Consider the following 20,133-nt stretch of genomic DNA (forward strand, 5'->3'; position numbering starts at 1 on the left):
TCTCGGTTGGAAATTCTCGACCACGTTGCCCTCGACAGTCAAGAAGCACCGTGCAACGTCTCTTCGCTTCTTTAATTTGGATCGAATCGATGCTCGACCCGACGCCTAATGTATCCACGTTGCGTTAATTCGTTCGGCTAAGCTTCCCACCGATTCGATTATCGCGGGATCTATGAAGATCTAACGCCGGGGGATCGTACGGTTTCCTAAAAACGCAAAGACAAACCACGGCTGGATGTACGAATCCGATCGGTGGTAAATTTCTTTCCTCTCCCCAGACACCGAGATCACATCGGCGTGCCCCGCGGTAATTGGCGCATAAATTTCTTCTGTTAATTACCCCGACGATAAATCTCGATTATCTGATCAGGGAGAGGTGATATTAACAGGGCTGCGCAGGTTTTGCTGAAATTAAAACATAGCCAGCGGGGAAACGTTACGAACACCGGCCGCGCCTGCGATACGCGAGCTTAATACAAGCCGAATCACTGATAAACTCGACTCTCGCGTTGTTGCCCTCGGATTAGTCATGGTGAAAGGGCGCTGTCAAAATATAAGCGAGCTCATTCGACGCGATAACGGCAGTAGTGGTTCTGTGGCGGTCGAATTTCCATAACGTTTAATCGGGAGATGCTTTGCACGGGCATTAGCGCGACCAGATCGACGTCGATCGAACGCGTTAATCGGTGAATGTCATGGACCACCTGGAAACGAAGAAGGACCACTAGTTGATTCGTTCGCCCGTCGATTCGATGCCGAGCAAGTTTAACTTTTGGCATGCGAATCGATTCAAAGATTGATCATTGGGAGAACCGCGACGAGAAAGTGACGATCAGTAAGATAATCTTGTTTTTCTTTGGTTATTTAAACAGACTCGAGAGGGAGAGTTTCCGATCAAACATTTTCGTTTAATCGGAAAGTAAACTGCATTCTACTTTCGAGAACGATAACGCACGAGGTTCTCGATTTCAATCTAACGATCGATATCCAGTCAGCAGGTATCGCGTCGCGCAAAACAACGGCTTATCAGATGTTACATAAAGCAGACAAGAATCCTGCGGTGCTTGTAAAAGTAAATTGCAGGAAACTGTTCCGAGAAGGGAGTTACAAATCTGCACAGTGTCATTCCGCCTGACACAAAGGAATTACGCGGGTATCCGTTACACGATCAACGCGCCTTGTTACACGCCCAAGATGGAGGATTATTAAATCACGATTATTGACTCGCTAATTCACCAGAGATCGCTATCGAGAGGCAGGGTTCTGGTTTGTTTGAATGGACAATCAAGTTTTTTATTCATTGATTTATTAAGTGAGACTATACGTGAAGTTTCGACGATGCGAGATGATTTAAACGACTCGTAACCACCTTCGTCGCAATGACTTTGCCCGACTCGTAAACCAACCGATTGGATACATTTTACATGAACGTTTTCTTATTATTGTAATTATACATATTCATGGTTGAAACATTAATAAATCATGATGCGAAATTTGAATTTCGCGTGATTACTCGTTTCCAGAGCACGCGACCCCGAAGATGACTCACTTTAACGCTCAACATACAAGAACCCCGGTTTAAATCTACAATAACGGGCACGCGGGAGTGCCTCCGCCGTGAGCGTGGTGAAAAAGAAAATCCGCCCGACAAATAAATTGAAAAAATCGAATGAATAATTCGAGCTAGGTTTCGCAGCATCGAGAGGCCGCGGGCGAAAAAGAAAGAAATTCGAACGGAAAATTACCGGTAGTCGTAAAACTGATTTCGCGCCGGTGTCGGTTTAATCCGCTCGAGCTGGCGAAAAAAAAATATTAATTCGCCCGCTTGAAAACCCGGTCAAACGGCTGCTTAAGGGCACACGGGGAGCGCCGGTAAAAGCGTCGCGAAAGCATGTAATTGCGCGTGCTGCGGCACGCATTAATTTCTTTCGATTTAGCTTTTGTACGACGCGACAAGAGAATGGCGTGACGTACGAGTGTAGAATTAAAAATTCCGGTTATGGAATTAACGCTGGTCGCCGATTACCGTGGCTCTGCTAAACGTCTCCCATGTCGGTTCGCATTATGGATCGCGTTTAATTCTATTCTTGAGAGGCACGCAACGCTGCGTCGTAAAAGTAAAATTGATGGCAACGAATGCATCAAAATTATTTACCATTTTCGTAATTGTCCTGGCGAATCGGTTGCGCGAATGCACCGCTACGCGATCGACTCGTACATTCTTTTCGAAGTTTCGATTGCGTCGCTAAATAGAATGAGATGATGAACGATGGTCAGCATTCTACGGACTACGCCGCCGCCGCTTAATATCGGGAATGTTGGCCCAGTTTGCGCTCGGAAATCCGGTAATGAATCGTTCTGTCGCGAACAGAGGGAACCTTCGCTCGTCTTTCCCTCGCGAGAGATACCTAAGTACAACTGCATTGCACTGACACGGTAACGACCTACATAAAGGAGGAAAAAAAAGGGAGAAGAGGAGACGCTTTGAAGAATGATACTTTACGAGCTCCGTGTTTTCCTTCTTCGCGTTAAATCCCTATGAAACTTTGTATCGAGGTACACGCGTGTACGAAGGATAAACGTTTCGAAAAAATCTACGAGTGGAAATGGTATCTACGTGCGATAGTAATGGCAAGAGGATCCCTTTAGAATCGATACTCGCGAGAAGTCTGATCGGCGGCAAACGCTTACCGCTAGATAGCGTCAAACAAAAAAATACTCCGTGCAATGAGACAATCTGTAGTCCCCCGATTCGCCGAAGATCCCTCGCAAAACGTTCCGCGTTTCTCGGTCTGTAATCGTAGTCGCGGGTACTTACATGCGCGTCCACTCGAGAGCGAAAACGGAGAAACGAGGACGGAACGCGTTGTTGCACGGAAACGGAAGAAAACGGAGGATGCGTTGTTTTCTTTTTACTTTTTGTCGCGAAACAGAGACAGGTGAACATAATACCTGCATCACGGAGGTACAATGACGGGCGTTGCCTGTGTCCAGAGGGGGCGAGACGAGACTATTCACGAGGGGTGCGCGCGTTTTTAGTGCTTTTCATCGCATACACTGTACCCCGTCTAGGGCCACTCCATCACCCGACGATGACACCGTGACTGCGGTTATCTATCCGGTTGTCTAGTCTAGAGTGGCTCTGTCTCTCGTTTTTCGCCTCCACCTTTCGCTGGTCTTTCGCCCGTACGATGTTAAACCATCCACGGGCAAAACAACGATTCGTAGATTTCGTCGACCCTCGGTTTCTACCCTTCTGCGTCTCTTTTCTTCTTTTCTTTCCTTTTGTTTCTTTTTTACTCGTAGCGAATGGTGTCGCGTATCGTGTCGTTGAAACGGTGAAAGAACTCGAACACCGGACGTCGAATGACATGCTCGGTACACGTTTGCTACTTCGGAGAAACAAGTCTTACGTCAGGAAACGCGCGTACGCGTCGAGTCGTACCGTCGACGTGTACGGTACCGTTGTCCGCGCGTAGCCGTCCGTCATTGCGAATGAAAATGAAACGCGACGTTCCGGATGCATCGTATCGAGACATTCCATGGGTAATGGTATTGTTTATCGGTTCGTACACAGCGCGCATCCTGACATGGGAGGTTTCCAGGCACGGTCAATGCAGGGCGCAAAAATAGTGGATAGAGTTAATGTAAATATATGCGTTGCTAATACTTGTATATTCGCGCTTACCATTGCAGGAAGTGCACGATATTTTATCAAAATGTTGACCATGCCAAGGACTACGCTAGCGCACACATTAGTCGTTGGAAATATAAACCCAGTACGATGAAAGTAGCTGCAACGGGATTTAAAAAACGCGATTCAGCTTTCGCTTATTTTGTACGCCATGCAACTGAACGCGGTGAAAAGATTATCATTATCGTGTGTTTTCAGACCTGGATGTAACGATACGATCTCAGCAAAAGAAGGTAAACTGCATCTAACGCGTCTGCATGAAAAGGAGGTATAAAGAGAAGGCGCGGTACGTGTGCAAATAATAATGCAGCCAGTTGCCTCGAATCGTGCAGTCTTGCGCACTTCTCGGTAAACTCGAGATCCATTTCGCGAGAAGGAAATGACGCCGAGACGAAGGAGCGGTGAGTGTGGACGCGTGCCTTCGCAAAATAACGCCATGGCGAAAGTGAAATTCCAAGGCGACGAATATCGATAAATTCCTTGCGATAATTGAGTACCGAACGCGGCGATTCGATCGATACGTAAGATCACCGAAAGGAAAGGTGGATCGTGAGGGAAATTAAAATGTCCACGGTACCGTCGCGTTTCATTTGATACGAGAGGGCAGTGGATTAACCGCAAACAAATCTCCAATCCCGGGTAACGAACTGACCTACATTCAGGGCGTTCGAGAGCCGAAGGACGGCCAGTAACGAAGGCAAACACAACGACAAAGTTTCTGGTACTTACTGGTGAGTGGTGACGTTGAAGAAGAGATGCGAGAACTGGGGTGCGGAGTCCTCCGGTCCGTGTGGCGCCGGGAAACTCGCGACGAGCATCACCGGCTTCCGGGCGAAATTGTGTTTGCTCTGTCGGAGAAAAGCCACACTCTCGTTCGCTATCAGGTCCGGATAATAGTCCTTGCTGTACTCGAAGCCGTGCTTTATCTTCTTGCCGTTCATGTTGACGCTGTAGTTGTAGTACCGTGAATTCATTATGAGGCCGCCCCACTCCCGCCATCCCGGCGGTATGTACGAGCCGTTGTACTTGTTCAGATACTTGCCGAAGTACCCTGAAACGTGTGTTTGCGATAACGTGGATTAAATGCCTCCGCAGATAGACGGAGTCGCTTCGACTCAATTGATTCTGTGGCTAGATTCGGCGGAAGTTTCCCGAGGCTTCCAACGTCAATTCCCGAACTCCAGTCGTTTCGTGTATTTTAACCGTTTCGATTGTACATCCTTCAGTGTCCTTTCTTCACTGTTTAGACCATAGCGTAACAAAAGCGACATTTTGGTAGCGTAATATTTCGTCCACTGAATCGAAAGGGTTAATCTACCGTATCTCTGGAATATTTAATTCTGCGAAGCTGTTCATTTTGAAGGGAATTGACTTTACCCGTGATCAACGAATTCAATAAAACTTACGAATCGCGATCGAATGAGTAATGGTTGCAAAGCATGGTTGGAACTGACTAAAAAGTGCTCCAACCCTTTGTTATCGTAGTAGTAATTAATGCCCTATGGACACGCTCGGTTCGTCGCAGGAACTGACTCATGTAACGGTACGATTACTCTGGCCTGACGGTTTAGGCCTTGTCCAGAGAAGCAACTTACGCATGATTCAAGACGCACGACTACGAGGTAACAGAAGACCATATATTCTACATGCACTCGCGTGGAAGTCGCGCGACTCGAGATACTAGAGAACCGATCGCTGCGTCCAGCAGTCGCACGATAGTTGCAGTGACAGAGGGTAATATTTGGACAAGACTTTAGGTTTACTTCACGATCGATCGGTCAGTCGACAAGTTTCGGGGGCAGCGTGTATTAAACCATGTAACATTCTTGCATCGTGCTATGTCCCTGTGGCTATACATGTATGCAAACCGTTAAGTATACAAAGTTATTTGCCACAAATTTCATGTACGGAAGCTCTGTACATTATGCTCCATACATGGAACTTTAACCACTTAGCTTGGAATTACGTCTTCCAGGCGGGCAACTTATACTAGAGTCAAAGTATGTCGCACACATGCCCCGAACGCTCCTCAAACTTTGGTTCCCGAATGATTTGAAAAATATCATACTCGTTAATTATTAGGTCATCCCCCAAGTTCGTGCTACTTATCGTTTCGTTATTCTAATTAATATGCGGAACATAGCTTTAAATGTTACGAACAAAATGATTACCCTCTCCTTCTACGATCTTCCCCACTTTTCTGACACAGTTATTGGACGCATCCAACCAATTAAGATAACCCCATCGATGCGAATCAAGCCTATCTCTGTCAAAGTAATGAAATTCACACCTTCCCACGATTATGCCCTCTAGCGAGTATGTGCGAGGAATTCCCGAAGAGGGGATTTCTGCCGGTTTCGACGGTTTTCTTTCTGTAGGGCCCCGATAAATCAAAAGGCAATCCCATTTTCCGCTCCGTGGCGTATAAAGGTGCGTCGGTCAAGATTCATCTTGCCGAACGTTGAATTATTCATCGTGGTAGCATCAAATAATTAATTCAAAAGTACCACCGCCGTCCCTTTGGCCGTCCCTACGGCGTTTACATACCTGTACCGGTAGCCGCGGTAGGCCCCGGTATCGAGCCTATACCAAACCTTATTTACAACAGTTGCAAGGGAGAGGGAGAGTTCGGGGCCGGGACAACTTTTTGCCTGGCCAGGACCACCGAGCAGGACCAATCGCATTACTCTCGTTTTGCGTTAACCGATGACATCTCAATAAAGGGCCGCCTTGTCCACTAAATATAAAGAACAGTAAATCTTCTTGGAAGGGAGGCTCTGCTGCTTCCAGCGAAAAATTCGCGCGCTTTCTCAACGACTCTTTTACTCGAAACACTCGATGCTTCGCAGCAAACGCGATAATAGCTGAATTGATCGTTGAACACCGAGATTCTTTCATATCTAACGCGATAAAATATCCACTCCGATGAATTACGTTTCTTCGATACTGTCAACGAATAAAAAGAGACCAGAAAAATGTTTTAATTTGGGAAGACGAATCCTTCTGTTCTCTATTGAAGATCGTTCGCCGGAATCGATGTTGGCCTGCTCTGTTTGAAGACGAAATCGCTCGTGACAGGACGTCCGCGCCCGTTTCGGTTTTTTCTTCAACGCGAGCTGTCAGCGAGACCGGAAGAGAGAGAGAAAGAGAGAGAGAGAGAGAGAGAGAGAGAGAGAGAGAGAGAGAGAGAGAGAGAGAAAGAGTTGCGGATTAATTAGCGACGTCGTTTAAAAGTTTTCTCGATCCTCGCGGCTAGATATTGTCGGGCCACTTTTTGAAGCCGAGACACGTTTCTCACGGAACAGGTTTAAAGGATCACGAGCTGATCTGGGAGAAGAATTTGCATAAACGACTGTTGCCTCGGCTCGGTGGGTAGCTGGTCCACGAGTGCGCCTTAATTATCGATAATTCGAGCTTATTGACGAACGTGCCGCGAATACGTAGGAGACGAAAACGACATTCCGAGTTGTAAAACTTTTGATCCATTTTTGGACAAAGTATCGCCTCCTCCGTTATTGTATCACGAATTACGTAACGCCCTGCACTTCTATGCATTTCTTCGTATCGATTCGTTTGGATCGTTGCCGTTGCTCGGTGCATTTTCTCGGGGTCGTTGCTACGATCGCTCCAAGTGCACTTTACATGGCACTGACTTAGCGCCAGCCTAAAAATACCTGGATGCACTAGGGCAGCCGTAAATATCAATTAGATTCTTATCGTGCAACGCGATGCATGCGAAGAACGCGGGTCGGTGTACAGTGCGCTCCAATAACGATCAAGCCGCTGGTAACGAGTCTAATTGGCGCCTCGTAATTCCAGTTAATCACTGTCGTCGTGCTTTCAGCTAGATACGTTGTCGTAAAAAAACGCATTCCTCGTGGAAACGTTATCGAGGAGGAGAGGAGAGGCGGCGAGGTTCAATCTCGGCGATCTGACCCTATATTTCTAGCAAGTTCCTTCCTCCACGTGGATGGATCGCTTTTTCAATTATAACTGCGGCGTGCACTCGAGCTATTTTTCATCTCGATACCCGCCTACCCTTTTCAGGTTATAATATATCACCGTCGTTATCCGGCTTTCGTCTCGCGAAAACGGGTATACGTCAAGGAACAAACTTCGACGTCGTTCTCGATTCGACGCGGTCCGTTGGCGTGATACATCCTTTACATGAATCCGTCGGTTGGCATGGCCCATATTCCCTCTGCATAGTGGTGTATATCCGCTGCATCGACCGCTGCAAACCTCCCTCTACCTTTTCCATTCCCTTGAGTTCGTTTTGTTTGTCCCGACTGAAGCTCGGTCCGCGACTGGCGCCAGGATATCACAGATCCTCCTTCGTTCTTTTGTCCCGCTTTGTCGGACAGACCGTTCGACCGACCGTGTGTCTCGGCTTTTTACGATCCAGACGCCGTCATCAAGACTGACCGTTATTTTTGCATTTTCATTTACGTACCACGCTCTTCTTTCTGCTGCACGTCGGTACACTAGGCGGTCTTTCTCGCGTTCGGGAAGCAACAGGTAACACGCCGCGGCATCGATTGTGCGCTAGAATCGACCCACTTTTTCGACCAACGTTTCTTATTCGCTCATAGGCCCAGGAAATCAACGATAGTTGTAAAGGAGTTATTCTAAAAGAGAAATGAAAACTTCCATCCTCGAGGGACAACCTCAAATCTAACGAGTGAAAATACCCGCGATACAGTCGCGACGCCATTGTTTCAAATTGCTTTTGCGAAAACTGTAGAGCGCGTCCAAGTTGACCGAATTGGCGAACGGTACCACCGGTATTAACAAGGCCGATATATTTGGAACATCGCGATGCGCCGAAGCGGTAATGGGAATTCCCAATTATTTCGGTCGGTGGTTTCGTGCACCGAGGGTATTAACCCCCTTTCTAGGATGACTCGTCGATCGTTCACGAGTTTATGTTCTGTTTGTACGATTCAACCCCTGGGACGATTGCTGGACGATTTAAAGGCGCATCGCATGCCGCCGCTGCAACGCGGCCCTAACGAGCCGTCTAATATTCAGCGCAAGCCGTAAGGAAGGTCGCATAACAAATAGGTGATTGTACGACGGGCACAAATCACCGGTTATTATACGGAAATTTCGTGATCGCGGTCGGATGCAGGCCAAGCAAAGGAAAAGTACGAGCGCCGAAGGAAACGAAGATGACGGACATGCGAGGAGTAGTCGAAAAATAGTTGCACGTTGCATCGAGAATTCTAGGAAGGATCGCGGTGGCGCGAGGATAATCGAGGCCTCGGGGCTGTTTACTCTCCACTTTCGTGTATTCTTCGGAATACGTTGAAGGTACCGATGAGTTTACTCTGGAATTTGAAGAGAAAGAGTATTAGCCGAATAAAGGGGTTAAACGTGCCCCTAAGCCTTTCAACTTCGTTTCAAAGAATAGCTGTTTGCAAACCACCCCGGTAGATAAAATGCATTACGTTGCGCCATTACATCCTTTTCACGCATGCTTTGTTTTGCCTTCCGAACTATTATAGCCAATAAAGCGCGACGTTTCTCCTGAACATTAATCATAGAAACCGTTCCTGACAACTTTCACGGTACCAACGTCTTGCGGTGAGGTTGCCGTCATTATGCAGTTATCATGATTATGCAGATAATAAGGCCCGATTTGTCTTATTACCGGTGCAAGCGTCCGTTGCCTCGTCTTCCTGCACCTCGTTCGCTCTCGAGTATTCTTTTGTTTTTGTTCTTTTACCATGGCAAATAGACATTCGTTCAACGGGGAGCGCATGACGTGCATATTAACGTACAAGATTCGACGGACGGATAAAATTCGAGATTCAAAATCACAATGCTCGATCCATTTACAATCAATCGCGAGTGTTCAGCGACTTGTACGCTATCGAGGGGAGGAGTGTCTCGGATTCGCAGCTGCACCTGCATTATCTGTTTGCGACGACTCCCACGAGCGCCACATTGCTGTTCGACATTCCTTGGAATCCGAGTGGGTGGTTCGCATAGCGAGTACTTCGAACGCGCCTCTCGGTTCCGCCTGCTTCGCGAGTACGCAAAGTGTCGCGTCCTCTGCTTCGCGATTCGCTTATAAATCTCGAAAGGACGAAGATTATCGTGAAAGCGACGGCCGTTGTTCGAGAAGCTCGAGGGAACCCGTCGTTCCAGCAGCTTGAGGTGTCATACGTTTTCACCCAATAGTAAAGAACGTCGCGCGCCTTTTGACGACGGCGCAGAGAGGGTCGCAAAACCCCCAATGAATGCACCGATCCGCAAGAGCTGCACCTGCATCGTGGGGGCCCTTTTGTGAGCACGGTGTGCGCGACCCTCGTGTATCTTCCAGCGAACGTGTGGGTGCCCTACGTTAGTCCGCTCGTCTTCGACCTCCCCTTCTCCTACCTCCCCCGTCGACGCAGCTTCTCCTCTCTTTCCGTCGTGTCCCAGGAGCACTCGAAAAACTGGCGGGCGCGTCCTCTCGAGCCGTAACAACCAGGAACAATGCTCTCCCATGGGTCTGCAGCGCGGCGCGATTTAAATTTAGATAATCTCACCTGCACGAACCAGAGAAACCCTCGTGCTACCTGCACTCCGCGTGTGCGCGCATACGGCGGTGCTGGGTGAAATCGGAGGGTAGCCTTTTCGGCTGTTTCACGCGCGAAAATATCAATTACGCGCGCTCTGTACAGCTACGACGCAATGTTGCTATGAAGTTTCTTCGTATGGAATTTCATCGCTATATCGCCGATAACGAGCTTTCTCCCTGGCAGGCCTCGCGGGCTTATTTTTGTAAAAGTAATCGCGATTCCTAAATCGTAACACGACAAGGTTTCTAGAATCGTAGGTGCCGACTCGATTTATGAAGTCGTGTTCAACATGTTTGCCACCACGCATCTGGCTTATCAACATAGGTTGCGCGACACATTATGGCTTTGTGAAAGTTGTGGAGGAGTATGAAAAGAACTCGGAATCTATTATTGTCTGAACGCTGGCTCGTAAAATACGTTAAAGTAATTTCTTTTATATCTTGTATTATCTTCGAATTCTATGATCCTGTCGATGTGTGGAAACGATGACGTGTCTCCTATCGCTAGAACGATGAATTGCCGCGTTTGGGCCATGTACCTGTTAATATTCGGTACCCTGCTCTCGTTTGCTTTGCCATATTACGTTACAGGTATGTTCGTGGAGATACCTCGATGCGATTCAATGGATCCCAAGAGATACACGAGCACACAGTTCCAGGGAGAGTAACGACTACGTCAGCGACGAACTGCGCAGTAACAACGGCAACCTGGACATCCTGATAACGCCTGATGCTCGCTTCAGGATCCTCACGAACGGTCCAGCCGACTTTCGTGCGGTACCTCCGCATCGCTGCTTGTATCTATGTTCGGTTCTTCCCTTCCACCCTTTCGGATCGTACGATCGTGTCCATGCTACATAACTTCAATAGCGCCAGATATCGTCTTCCGATTGTGTATCTCTTTCGCCTCTCGCGATACCCCTGACAGGAACACGGTCATCCTGGAATCCCATCAGGATCGGTGCAAATTGAAATATTTTTTCCTCCGCTCTTGAAATTCTCGATTCTGATTTCGTTGAAAATTTCGCAAGGTTCGAAGAGGAACCGATCGGTTTTCTAGAAATGTTCGAACACGGTTCGGGGAATGCGAACCTGTACGAAGCTTGCGAATTATGAGACAGCGGGCAGGGAACGCAAGACGAACAACGCGATATATCGTTTACTAGGATCTCCCGAGTCATCGCAAACCTCTATCCCCTTTTCTCGAGTCTCCCTCTCGCTTGCTTGTATCCACGATTCACGGAATACCCTATTCGATCGCCATATACGACATCCCGGAACCGTGCGAACTTACAAGCGTATAAGGAGATTTGTTTTATTACAGGCTAGGCTGGCAACCTGGTGCGTGAGGGTAGACGAGTCGGGTATAAGTTCTGAGCACACATCGATGCGAAAATACGACTGCGAACAATCGGGTATGCCGATGGAACGTAAATCCCGTGTAAGCGGACGTAACCCTGGCCATGAATTCTCTTGGGTTGGGCGCAACTGTGTATCGAAGCTAGCTGCGCAAACCGTACGACTGAATCCGAATGTAAACTTTTTTCTTTTAAGCGCAAGTTATGGATTGCGGTAACTATCATTTTTCTACTCCCGTAGAAAGTGGTAACTGGCCTCGGAAATCGAACCACTTTTACGATGCTCCAAATACCATCGTAATCTCGTTTGCACTACCACACCTCGAATATGGCTCGGCCATTTGATCTTTGTATCATCCTATGACATGTAGTTTATTGAAACTGGCATCACGATTTCTCCATTTTCAAATATGTATCTTGAAAGACTTACTATTTCCAGTTGTTATTGTAGAAAATTACGCAACACCGCGAGTACCGCTCCAAAACATTGATCGATGCTTTTGAAGCATTCCGTGCGCACCAGAAAAGCATTCGCCGATAGCTTCGTTAATACAAGAATGCGAAAATCATTCCGCGGATACTGCGAAATGCAACAGCACACGGTTCAGCGGGTTTTCGATCCTCTCGCTAGCAGACTTTCAGGAAACACGCGTGCAACGTGGTAAAACGCGAAACTGGCGAGCGAACCGCTAATTATCGAGAGTATATCCGTATGAGCGCCTAGAATATACGCCTTTCAAACCGAGAAAAATCCAGCGAACGTATAAACGCAGTACAAAGATCGCTTCGAAAGAGCGAATACCGACACGCTGTTTGTCGAGGATATCGTGCAAAGGGAGACGCACTTCTCATGACCGTTTCGCGGGACCCCTTCAAAAAGCTTAACCGAACGTATACTTATATACTTACACGATTCATATTTTTTCCTCTTACAGCTATTTCACTGCACGCCAACAAGAATCGGCTAGAACACACCGCATGGTCGCGTGATATCCTTTCCGAGAAACGAAGATCGAGATCCCGTGAACGGCCTGGCTTAATAAGTGTACCACGGCTCGTGTTCGATTTGCATAGGCAAATCTTCGAAGCGAAACTAGATAGCTCCACGGGACGTCGATCACCGTAAGCTATACCCCCGTAAAATCCATTAGGATCTACCAGATATTCTATTAAGATATCAGGCTCGGGCAACGATACGATGTTTCGATGCATGCATGCCATTCGCCATCAAGTGCGACCATCGATAGATCGGGAAAACCATTTTTCGTATCGTTCCTCGAATCGGTCACGACCGTGCATACAAGGTCCGTGACATTTTCGACGGTCACGACGCGGTTAGAAATGCATCGAGCGATTTCGCACACGATGCGATGCTTTGTTTGACGATGGTCCTCTGCGCTGTTGGGATTTTCGGTTAACAGGTCTGACCGGTGTAGGGTACGCTACCGAATGTTTTCTCTCCTCGTTCTCACTTTCAACACTTCCAGCATCGAATCGAGTCCTTTAGTTATCCTTCCGTTGAATCTATTCTATACCTGGCGGGGCTCTCCACGCGTGTGTGGCCTTATCATTATACCCTATGGGCCGCAAAGGGCTCCGTGAACTGAAAAGATTTCGTCTAAAGACGCTGTCGAAACTCTCTGCTGTCTGCATCGCAAACAACAATTCGAGCTTGAAAAATTAAAGCTTGAAGCGGCACTGCTCTTGTCCGTGGTATTTTGTTCTTCTGAATTCTTTGGAAACATTAGGCCCTTAACCTTTTCTACCATATTCAAAGTTTGTATAAGGAGGCTTCAGCGGAGAATGTGCCACTTAGAAATGGTGTATGTCGTGGTAGACTCCTACTGCTTAAAATCATTAGTAGTCGTATCTTTAATTTATTCGTCTTCCTAGTTCTTCCATAGACGCAATTACAATAACGATTTCCGTACTTTCCTTCTTACGCCTTATCGCCACTTAGTGTCAACGACGATTACATCGCAAATAGCGTTTCCTGTAAGATATGCAAAGTTGACATTTTGCATGCACTAAGCAATATACCTATTGTTCTAACGCTTATCTTCCACACCCGCGATTCGCAAAGCAATCGTGTATGAATATTTCTTTTTTAGAAGAGTATTGCTACAGGTTCTCGCTACGTACGAATCGTCCGATACATCGAATTCATTGTTTAAACGGAAAAATCGATACAAAGCCTCCAAGCATCGAACGTTACGTACCGTTTTCTCTCGCGACCCGAAAGGATTCGAACAATCGAGACAAATACCGTTGCCTTGTCTACGTCTCGCGTTTACTTCCTGCCGCCGCGTTATCCATCGAACCGCTTCTATAAAGACCGCCGTGTATCGATCGACGATCGAAGGTCGCGTCGCGTGGGTATCGCAAACGCGGTTTCGTGAAATTCGAGCTTCGCGACTGGGTGCAAAACGAGAACCACGTCTGCCCAAAAGATTCTCGTACGCGTCAAACTGGTACTCCCGGTTTCGTATCCCCGTTTCATATCTGTTGCCAAGATTCACGCGCATGCACCCTCGAGTAACACGAAACGATCACGAGGACTAGTTCTCGGACTTAATTAGCATCGGCAAATTCAGGTCTAGTTTCACGCCCGTCGGACAACGTGGGGTCGCGAACGCGGCTTAAAGGTGAGGCCAGGCTAACGTATGCGCGCGTGACAAGATCCTCTTGCGAAGATAGCGAAGAAAATTTGTCGCCCGGCCTGCCAGCCCCGGTATTCTGGTCAGGGACACTCTGTACAACAGACGACGATAACGAAACCAGTTCTCTTTCTCTGCCCGTTCTATACCGACCGATCGTACGCTCGTCGCGGATCACGACTCATAATTATTCGAGAACCGATACGAACGATCCTAGGAATCGTCGAATCGACGCCCCGCGCGTCAAATAACTTCCCGCTAGGACGAGATGAAAACGTGACACGGCACGACAGACGATGAGTCGACACCGTGAAAATAACAGGTTCTTAATTTTCGAGATGGCCAAAAGCCGGTAGTCACGACCAAACCGGGATCGCAAAGCGAGAGGTTTGTTTAATGCCTAAGTAATTTGAACTCATTTCGCCAAAAATGGATAGCTGTCTGGTTAAAAGTGAATTACTACTGGGTAAATTGATTAATTATCACTCTTTCCTTCGATGAGTCGCGAGGTTGCATTGCGAGGTGTCTTTTTACTTCCAAAGACAGACATAGTACGCGTTAAATGAGCTCTTGCAACCAAAACACCGTTGGATATGTAAAAAGAGTCCGAGGAAACGAACTGCCGCGACAATTAGCCGACGTTGTCACTCTCCAGAGGCACTCTCCAGTCTCGTTTCAGTGAAAAAGACCACTTCGCGGAAGTGGATGAGAACGTCACGCGTCGCGAAATTTTGGAAAACCGCCAATTCCCTACCGGATGTGGACGGGGCTTAAAGGCTACGAAGCCTGGCCTCTTTCAGGGAGCAACGTCCTACCTCCTCGAATATGGTCGTACGTAGAGAAGCTGGTGTAGAAGTACGGACAACGGGGAGACACGAACGGACAAGGAGAGACGTCGTCCGTCGTGGTTAAAGGGAATGCGAGCTCGAAGGGCTCTCCCAACAGGAGCCTGTCTACTCGTCGAAGGGTCGAACTGTCACGATCGTGAGAAGATTTTTGTCGCCGCTCGCGTTCCCGTACTGGTCGTGATCTCTTTTCTTATGTACTCCCCCAGTGATCGACGACAGCGTTGCGCAGAGAATTCGAATGCACGGGGGCCGGTTTCATCGGCTGCTTTCACGAATAATCTTCCGGCGCGCGATAGCTCGCAGGATCTATGCATGCTTGTGCCTGAGATACGAGAGCATTCGGTCTAATTTACAAGATCCTGTTTCCCGAGAGGTTGTTACTTTAACCTTCGAGAGACGCATGTCGTCGATAACTGGCATCAGGTTTACATAAGGACAACAAGTGTTTTTTTCTGGGAAAACGAAAATCCAAGAGAAAGCAAAACGTGTACGCTGACAGGAATAGTCTGTTCAACGAAGGGACATGCGGTTGTTCCGACGTCGATAGCAACTGTTACCTCTTCCATGTTAGATAAACGAAACCGTTTTCATGCAATGGAGTTCCAACAGCAGTCTGAACAAATATCAACCGGAATTCGAGGCAATCGATGAACAGTAAACACGTGAAATGGTCATGACCGTGATTACATCGGAAGGTTTCTTATCGTCTACCTTTGGCCGATACGTCGACTGGGCAATAGGTATATACGAGCCGTGTAGCCATCGACCGAAATTTTTTGTAATCGGATCCATGAAAGTAACATCAGAGCAATTTCGTCTGTAATTTGGAGATAAGTCCGGAGATTTGAAGATAACTATTCGGCAAAGTAGGCTGTCCGTAGGTTACCCCCAAGTTCGTGAAAAGCCTCCAGATTACAATGTTCCCGAACGTTTTAAGATTCCCCAGTTGGAACTCCTTGAAAGTACATTTAAAACAAAGCACGCTCGTCAACCTGGACCTTGACAGAATTACTCGAGCGAAGATGGGATTGTCGGAGAAAATCTATTTTTCCTTCCATCTTATTCTTTCAAACTTCCAGACATCCGCCTTCGCACAGGAGAATATTACGCTGTTGATTCCAGGCTCCAACAATTGAAATTTTTCCAATACTATAACAACCGACATTCCAGATAGAATAACATACCTAGCGTAGTACAGCCAAGTACAGCTAAGTACAGACTTGGATCGTTTCGAACCGTGCAAAAAGGTGTCGGTAAACACCTGCGGCTGACGGGAAGCCCCCTTTAAGAAGGGAGAGAAAGCACCGTCGAAACCTTACCGCCGATTCGAACAGGATAACTCGTGCGCCTTCGGTGAAATTACAAAAAGACCAATAGCAGAGGTGTCGAATATTCCCTGCCTTCCAACGCGTGGACCTTGGATCAGGTTCGAGACGCAAGGGTTCCTTTGGACGGCGAGACGCACGATGGTTCTGACTTCAAAGCTGTATAACTTCCTTCGTCCATTTTTACGACGATCGTGACGACACTCTGCAGACGGAGGTCATTATTGAAAAGAATATTGGATGTCGTGGGACGTCCTCTAAATAATCCCATCGCGGCTAGACTGCGATACAGCCAACGACCAGCCCCTGCTCGAATCCTCGAAGACCACATAATTGCATCCCATCGATCCCCCTACGTCGGGGATGCATCGCAACACGACGAGAGCCACTGTGCTGTATCTCGAGCACACAGTATCCAGCGAACAATGCAAATAACAATCGATGCGGCCTCTCCGCGATCCATTCGCCGATGGTTCCTGAATTATTGTTCCAGATGATCGATCGCATGGTGCAGCGACGGAACGCAACTCGTCGTCCTCGTCCGCGAACGTGTTGCAACCGTTTTTGGCCGAACGGAGAGGCTTCGAAGCGGTTCTACGACCGAGCAAGATTTGCCTGATATCCGCAGCGGGACAGGAGGGGTTCGAATGGAGAATACAATTGCAGACCATCGCACGGGACGAACGACGAGATCGAACTCGAGAATTCTACGGGAATCCATCGCCGTATTTGCTGCGGCAACCCGCGTTTTAATTCGAATGTCTGGGTTGCCACGTAATTACGTACTATACGCTGCAAAATTTGTTAGAGTAGACTATGTTACAATTAGAATTAGAATACTGAAAGATACGTTTACGGTGATTACGGTCAATCCTTCCTATCTAATCATCCTACAAAAACGAAAATTGTTTAGGAAATGTACTATCCGATAGGTGTATGCTCGTCACAAATATTTTATACTTGTTCCAAGCTTGGTCCCTTGGTCTCGTGGACATTTCTACGTTCTTATCCGCATAACAAGAACGCAACGAACTTTGGGGGATTTCGAGGGATTCTAACGAATGGTCAACCATTTCGAAGTTTGAGTGGAAGATATGAAAACGGCTTTCGACCTATCAATTGAAAAATTTTACCGTAGCGAATGGACCGTTTCCACGATAATTGCTTATGCAACAAGGATTTATCGTGTCGAAGGTACTTGACTCCAATTACGCGCGGCGGGTCCGTTGCGCTCGCGTGGAAATAAATAGAAACGCTTCGCTTCAATTGAAGGTGGCCAGATTCTCTCGTAATGCAATGTCAGGGGTCAGCGAATGCGCAGTGGCGTTCCCGTGGCCGTTTCGTTGGATAACCGGCGTCGTCGACAAATGGCAAATTCCTCTAACCGCGCAGTCATTAAGTTGCGATCAGCGACCGCTAACGAAGAACGCGGCACCATAAATAACTTCTCGAAGAATCTCGACGCGACTAAACGCCCCGCCGACATCAACAAATTGCGTAAATTATAGGCTCATCGATACTCGAGGACATTGTCGCAACGATTCCAGCAAGAAACATACGTACGTACACGGCAAGACGGTCGGGCGTTCGCGTGACTGTTTCTTTCTTCGATGTATGGAAGGACAAGCTTGGAAGAGGCGGCCCGTCATCGAGGGGGACGAAAAGGGATCGTTCATTGACGAGTACTCACCGGTACGATATCCCGCGTTGCTCAGGTAAGCGGCGAAAGAGTGCGGCTCGTGATCCCGTTGCCATTGGGGGCTGCTGCAGTTGTCGTTATTCGTGAAGACCTCGTGGTTGTGAACGTAACGGCCAGTCAGCAAGGAACTCCTGCTTGGACAACACATAGGAGTGGTCACGTATGCGTGTCTCAGCTCGGCTCCCTCGTCCCTTATTCGCCTCAGGGTCCGTGGCATGAAGTTCAGCGAACCTGAGGGATTGGACCAACCGCAACAGACGATCAAAAGGTTCGTTCGGTAGATCTACGTATGCGCCGAAAAGAACTCGGCTCGGATTGAAAAGCAGATAGAGGATTTCTCTTTCTCCCTCCCTCTCGGAGAGATTACTTTTTCGGACAAAGGTAAATCGTTCATGGGGAAATCGAGTCTGAGCTTTTATTTATGTTTATTTTTCGATAGGGATGTATCGCTGAATTAGGAGTAAATAGTTTTGGATTAGAAGGAACAAGAAGAGTGCAGCAGAATAAAGAACGGAACTAACCCAGTTCGACGTCCTGATCGTCTGTCAAAATCAGGACTATGTTTGGTTTCCTCTCTCTAGGCTGCTGATACGGCAGATAGGGTGAGTTCGACTGCGAATTGTAATTGTTGTTGCCATTGTAATTAGACTTGTGAAGGGAACCGCGACGCTGACCACCGTAAACGTCGTCCGCAGGGGCGTCCGCGTCCGTTCGTCTGGCATTGACACCCAACAATAACACGGCCAAAAACTGTAGTAACTTCCTCATGGTGGCTGGTCGTCGGTTGCAGACTCTTCCTCTCAATCGGATGTCATATCATGGCTGCTGCTGTAACAAGCGAGGCGTGTAGTGCGTTAACAAACGTTTGCGTCTGACGTTGATTGGATGGAAATAGCGATAATTCTTCCTTGCGAATCTAACGTCCGCCAAGATAAATATTGGATCGAACGATACGAAACAATTAATAATAAACTCACGGGATACTTCAAAGGATCAACGTCTCGACGACTTGCATCCTGGTATGAAAATTAATTTTACTCGCATGCGCGTTTCCTGGATGTCACGCCACACAGGAAGATCGCAGTACACGCCCCAGACCGCTCCAAGGATAAAATACTTACGCGACCGAAACCGATTGCGCGAAAGCTTTGTACTACCACGCGTGGTAGAATGCAAGCCCATTAATTATCACTGACAATTTCGTAAACACGCAGCTTGATTCGAGACTGTTTGGGGCGCGAAACAATTAAAAAAGAACTCGGTCGATTTCCAAACAGAAATGCAACTCTATCGAAGGCCTCGCTGTCGCGACGTGATCCTCGTAACAAAATAGTTGGAAGGCGTAGCTGAGGCAGGTCTTGTTGCCCGGAGAAAGATGAAAGACGTAAAAAAGAATGGACGCAGCCTGACCGAGCTCCGGGTAGCGTGTACGCCGCGACCATAATCGGATAGCTGGGGGTTTTATGGCAAACCCTCGTCGCATTCCTCCTGGCGGACATCTCGCGAACGATCGGGACCCTCGTAAATAGTCGTTAGCACCTGTATTATCCATGTCTCGTTGAACGGATTATAGTTGGCGCCTAAATCAACGTTGTTCGGCCAATGGTTTCCCACTGGGACGGGTGCTCCTTTATTATTTACCTGCGGAAAAATAGCTAGAGACACCGCGGAGTCTCGACCATGGAAGGTATTCCAGGTTCGCAAGTCGATTTCTAAAAAGGATAAATGGATTTACTCTAAGAGTGACCACGAACCCGATCGAACCGTCGAAGAATGGACATTCGAAGCTTTGGAACAGGAAGCGGAATACGGATGCGGATAACTGAATGCCTAGCAAATTTATGATGTGGTACGAATGGTTCTCACTGACTCGTGGAAACGTCGTGAAAAGACATTTTTCCAGGGATGGAGGAGAGGTAGTATTCCCATCGCGATCCTTTCCCCTCCCCCACAACCCGACCTATTTCCACGAAAATACGGTCTT

At 47.7% G+C, this 20,133-nt stretch overlaps 1 protein-coding gene across 3 annotated transcripts in view; it reads right to left on the bottom strand.

Moving 5' to 3' along the window:
* The window catches only part of LOC128896067 (extracellular sulfatase SULF-1 homolog), a 64,400-nt gene that overhangs the window by 10,692 nt on the left and 33,575 nt on the right, over positions 1 to 20,133 (bottom strand). For 2 of the 3 annotated variants that reach the window (XM_054159222.1, XM_054159220.1), the window contains exons 2-4: positions 18,671 to 18,977; positions 18,141 to 18,380; positions 4,424 to 4,745 (exon numbers count right to left, since the gene is read on the bottom strand). In XM_054159222.1, coding sequence (XP_054015197.1) covers positions 4,424 to 4,745; positions 18,141 to 18,380; positions 18,671 to 18,917 — 809 coding nt within the window. In that variant the 5' untranslated portion in view covers positions 18,918 to 18,977. The remainder of the gene's footprint in view (positions 1 to 4,423; positions 4,746 to 18,140; positions 18,381 to 18,670; positions 18,978 to 20,133) is intronic. The other variant, XM_054159221.1, reaches the window with a different exon arrangement.

Source organism: Hylaeus anthracinus, unplaced genomic scaffold (genome assembly GCF_026225885.1).
Source record: "Hylaeus anthracinus isolate JK02 unplaced genomic scaffold, UHH_iyHylAnth1.0_haploid 5, whole genome shotgun sequence".
Classification (NCBI taxonomy): Eukaryota; Metazoa; Arthropoda; class Insecta; order Hymenoptera; family Colletidae; genus Hylaeus; species Hylaeus anthracinus.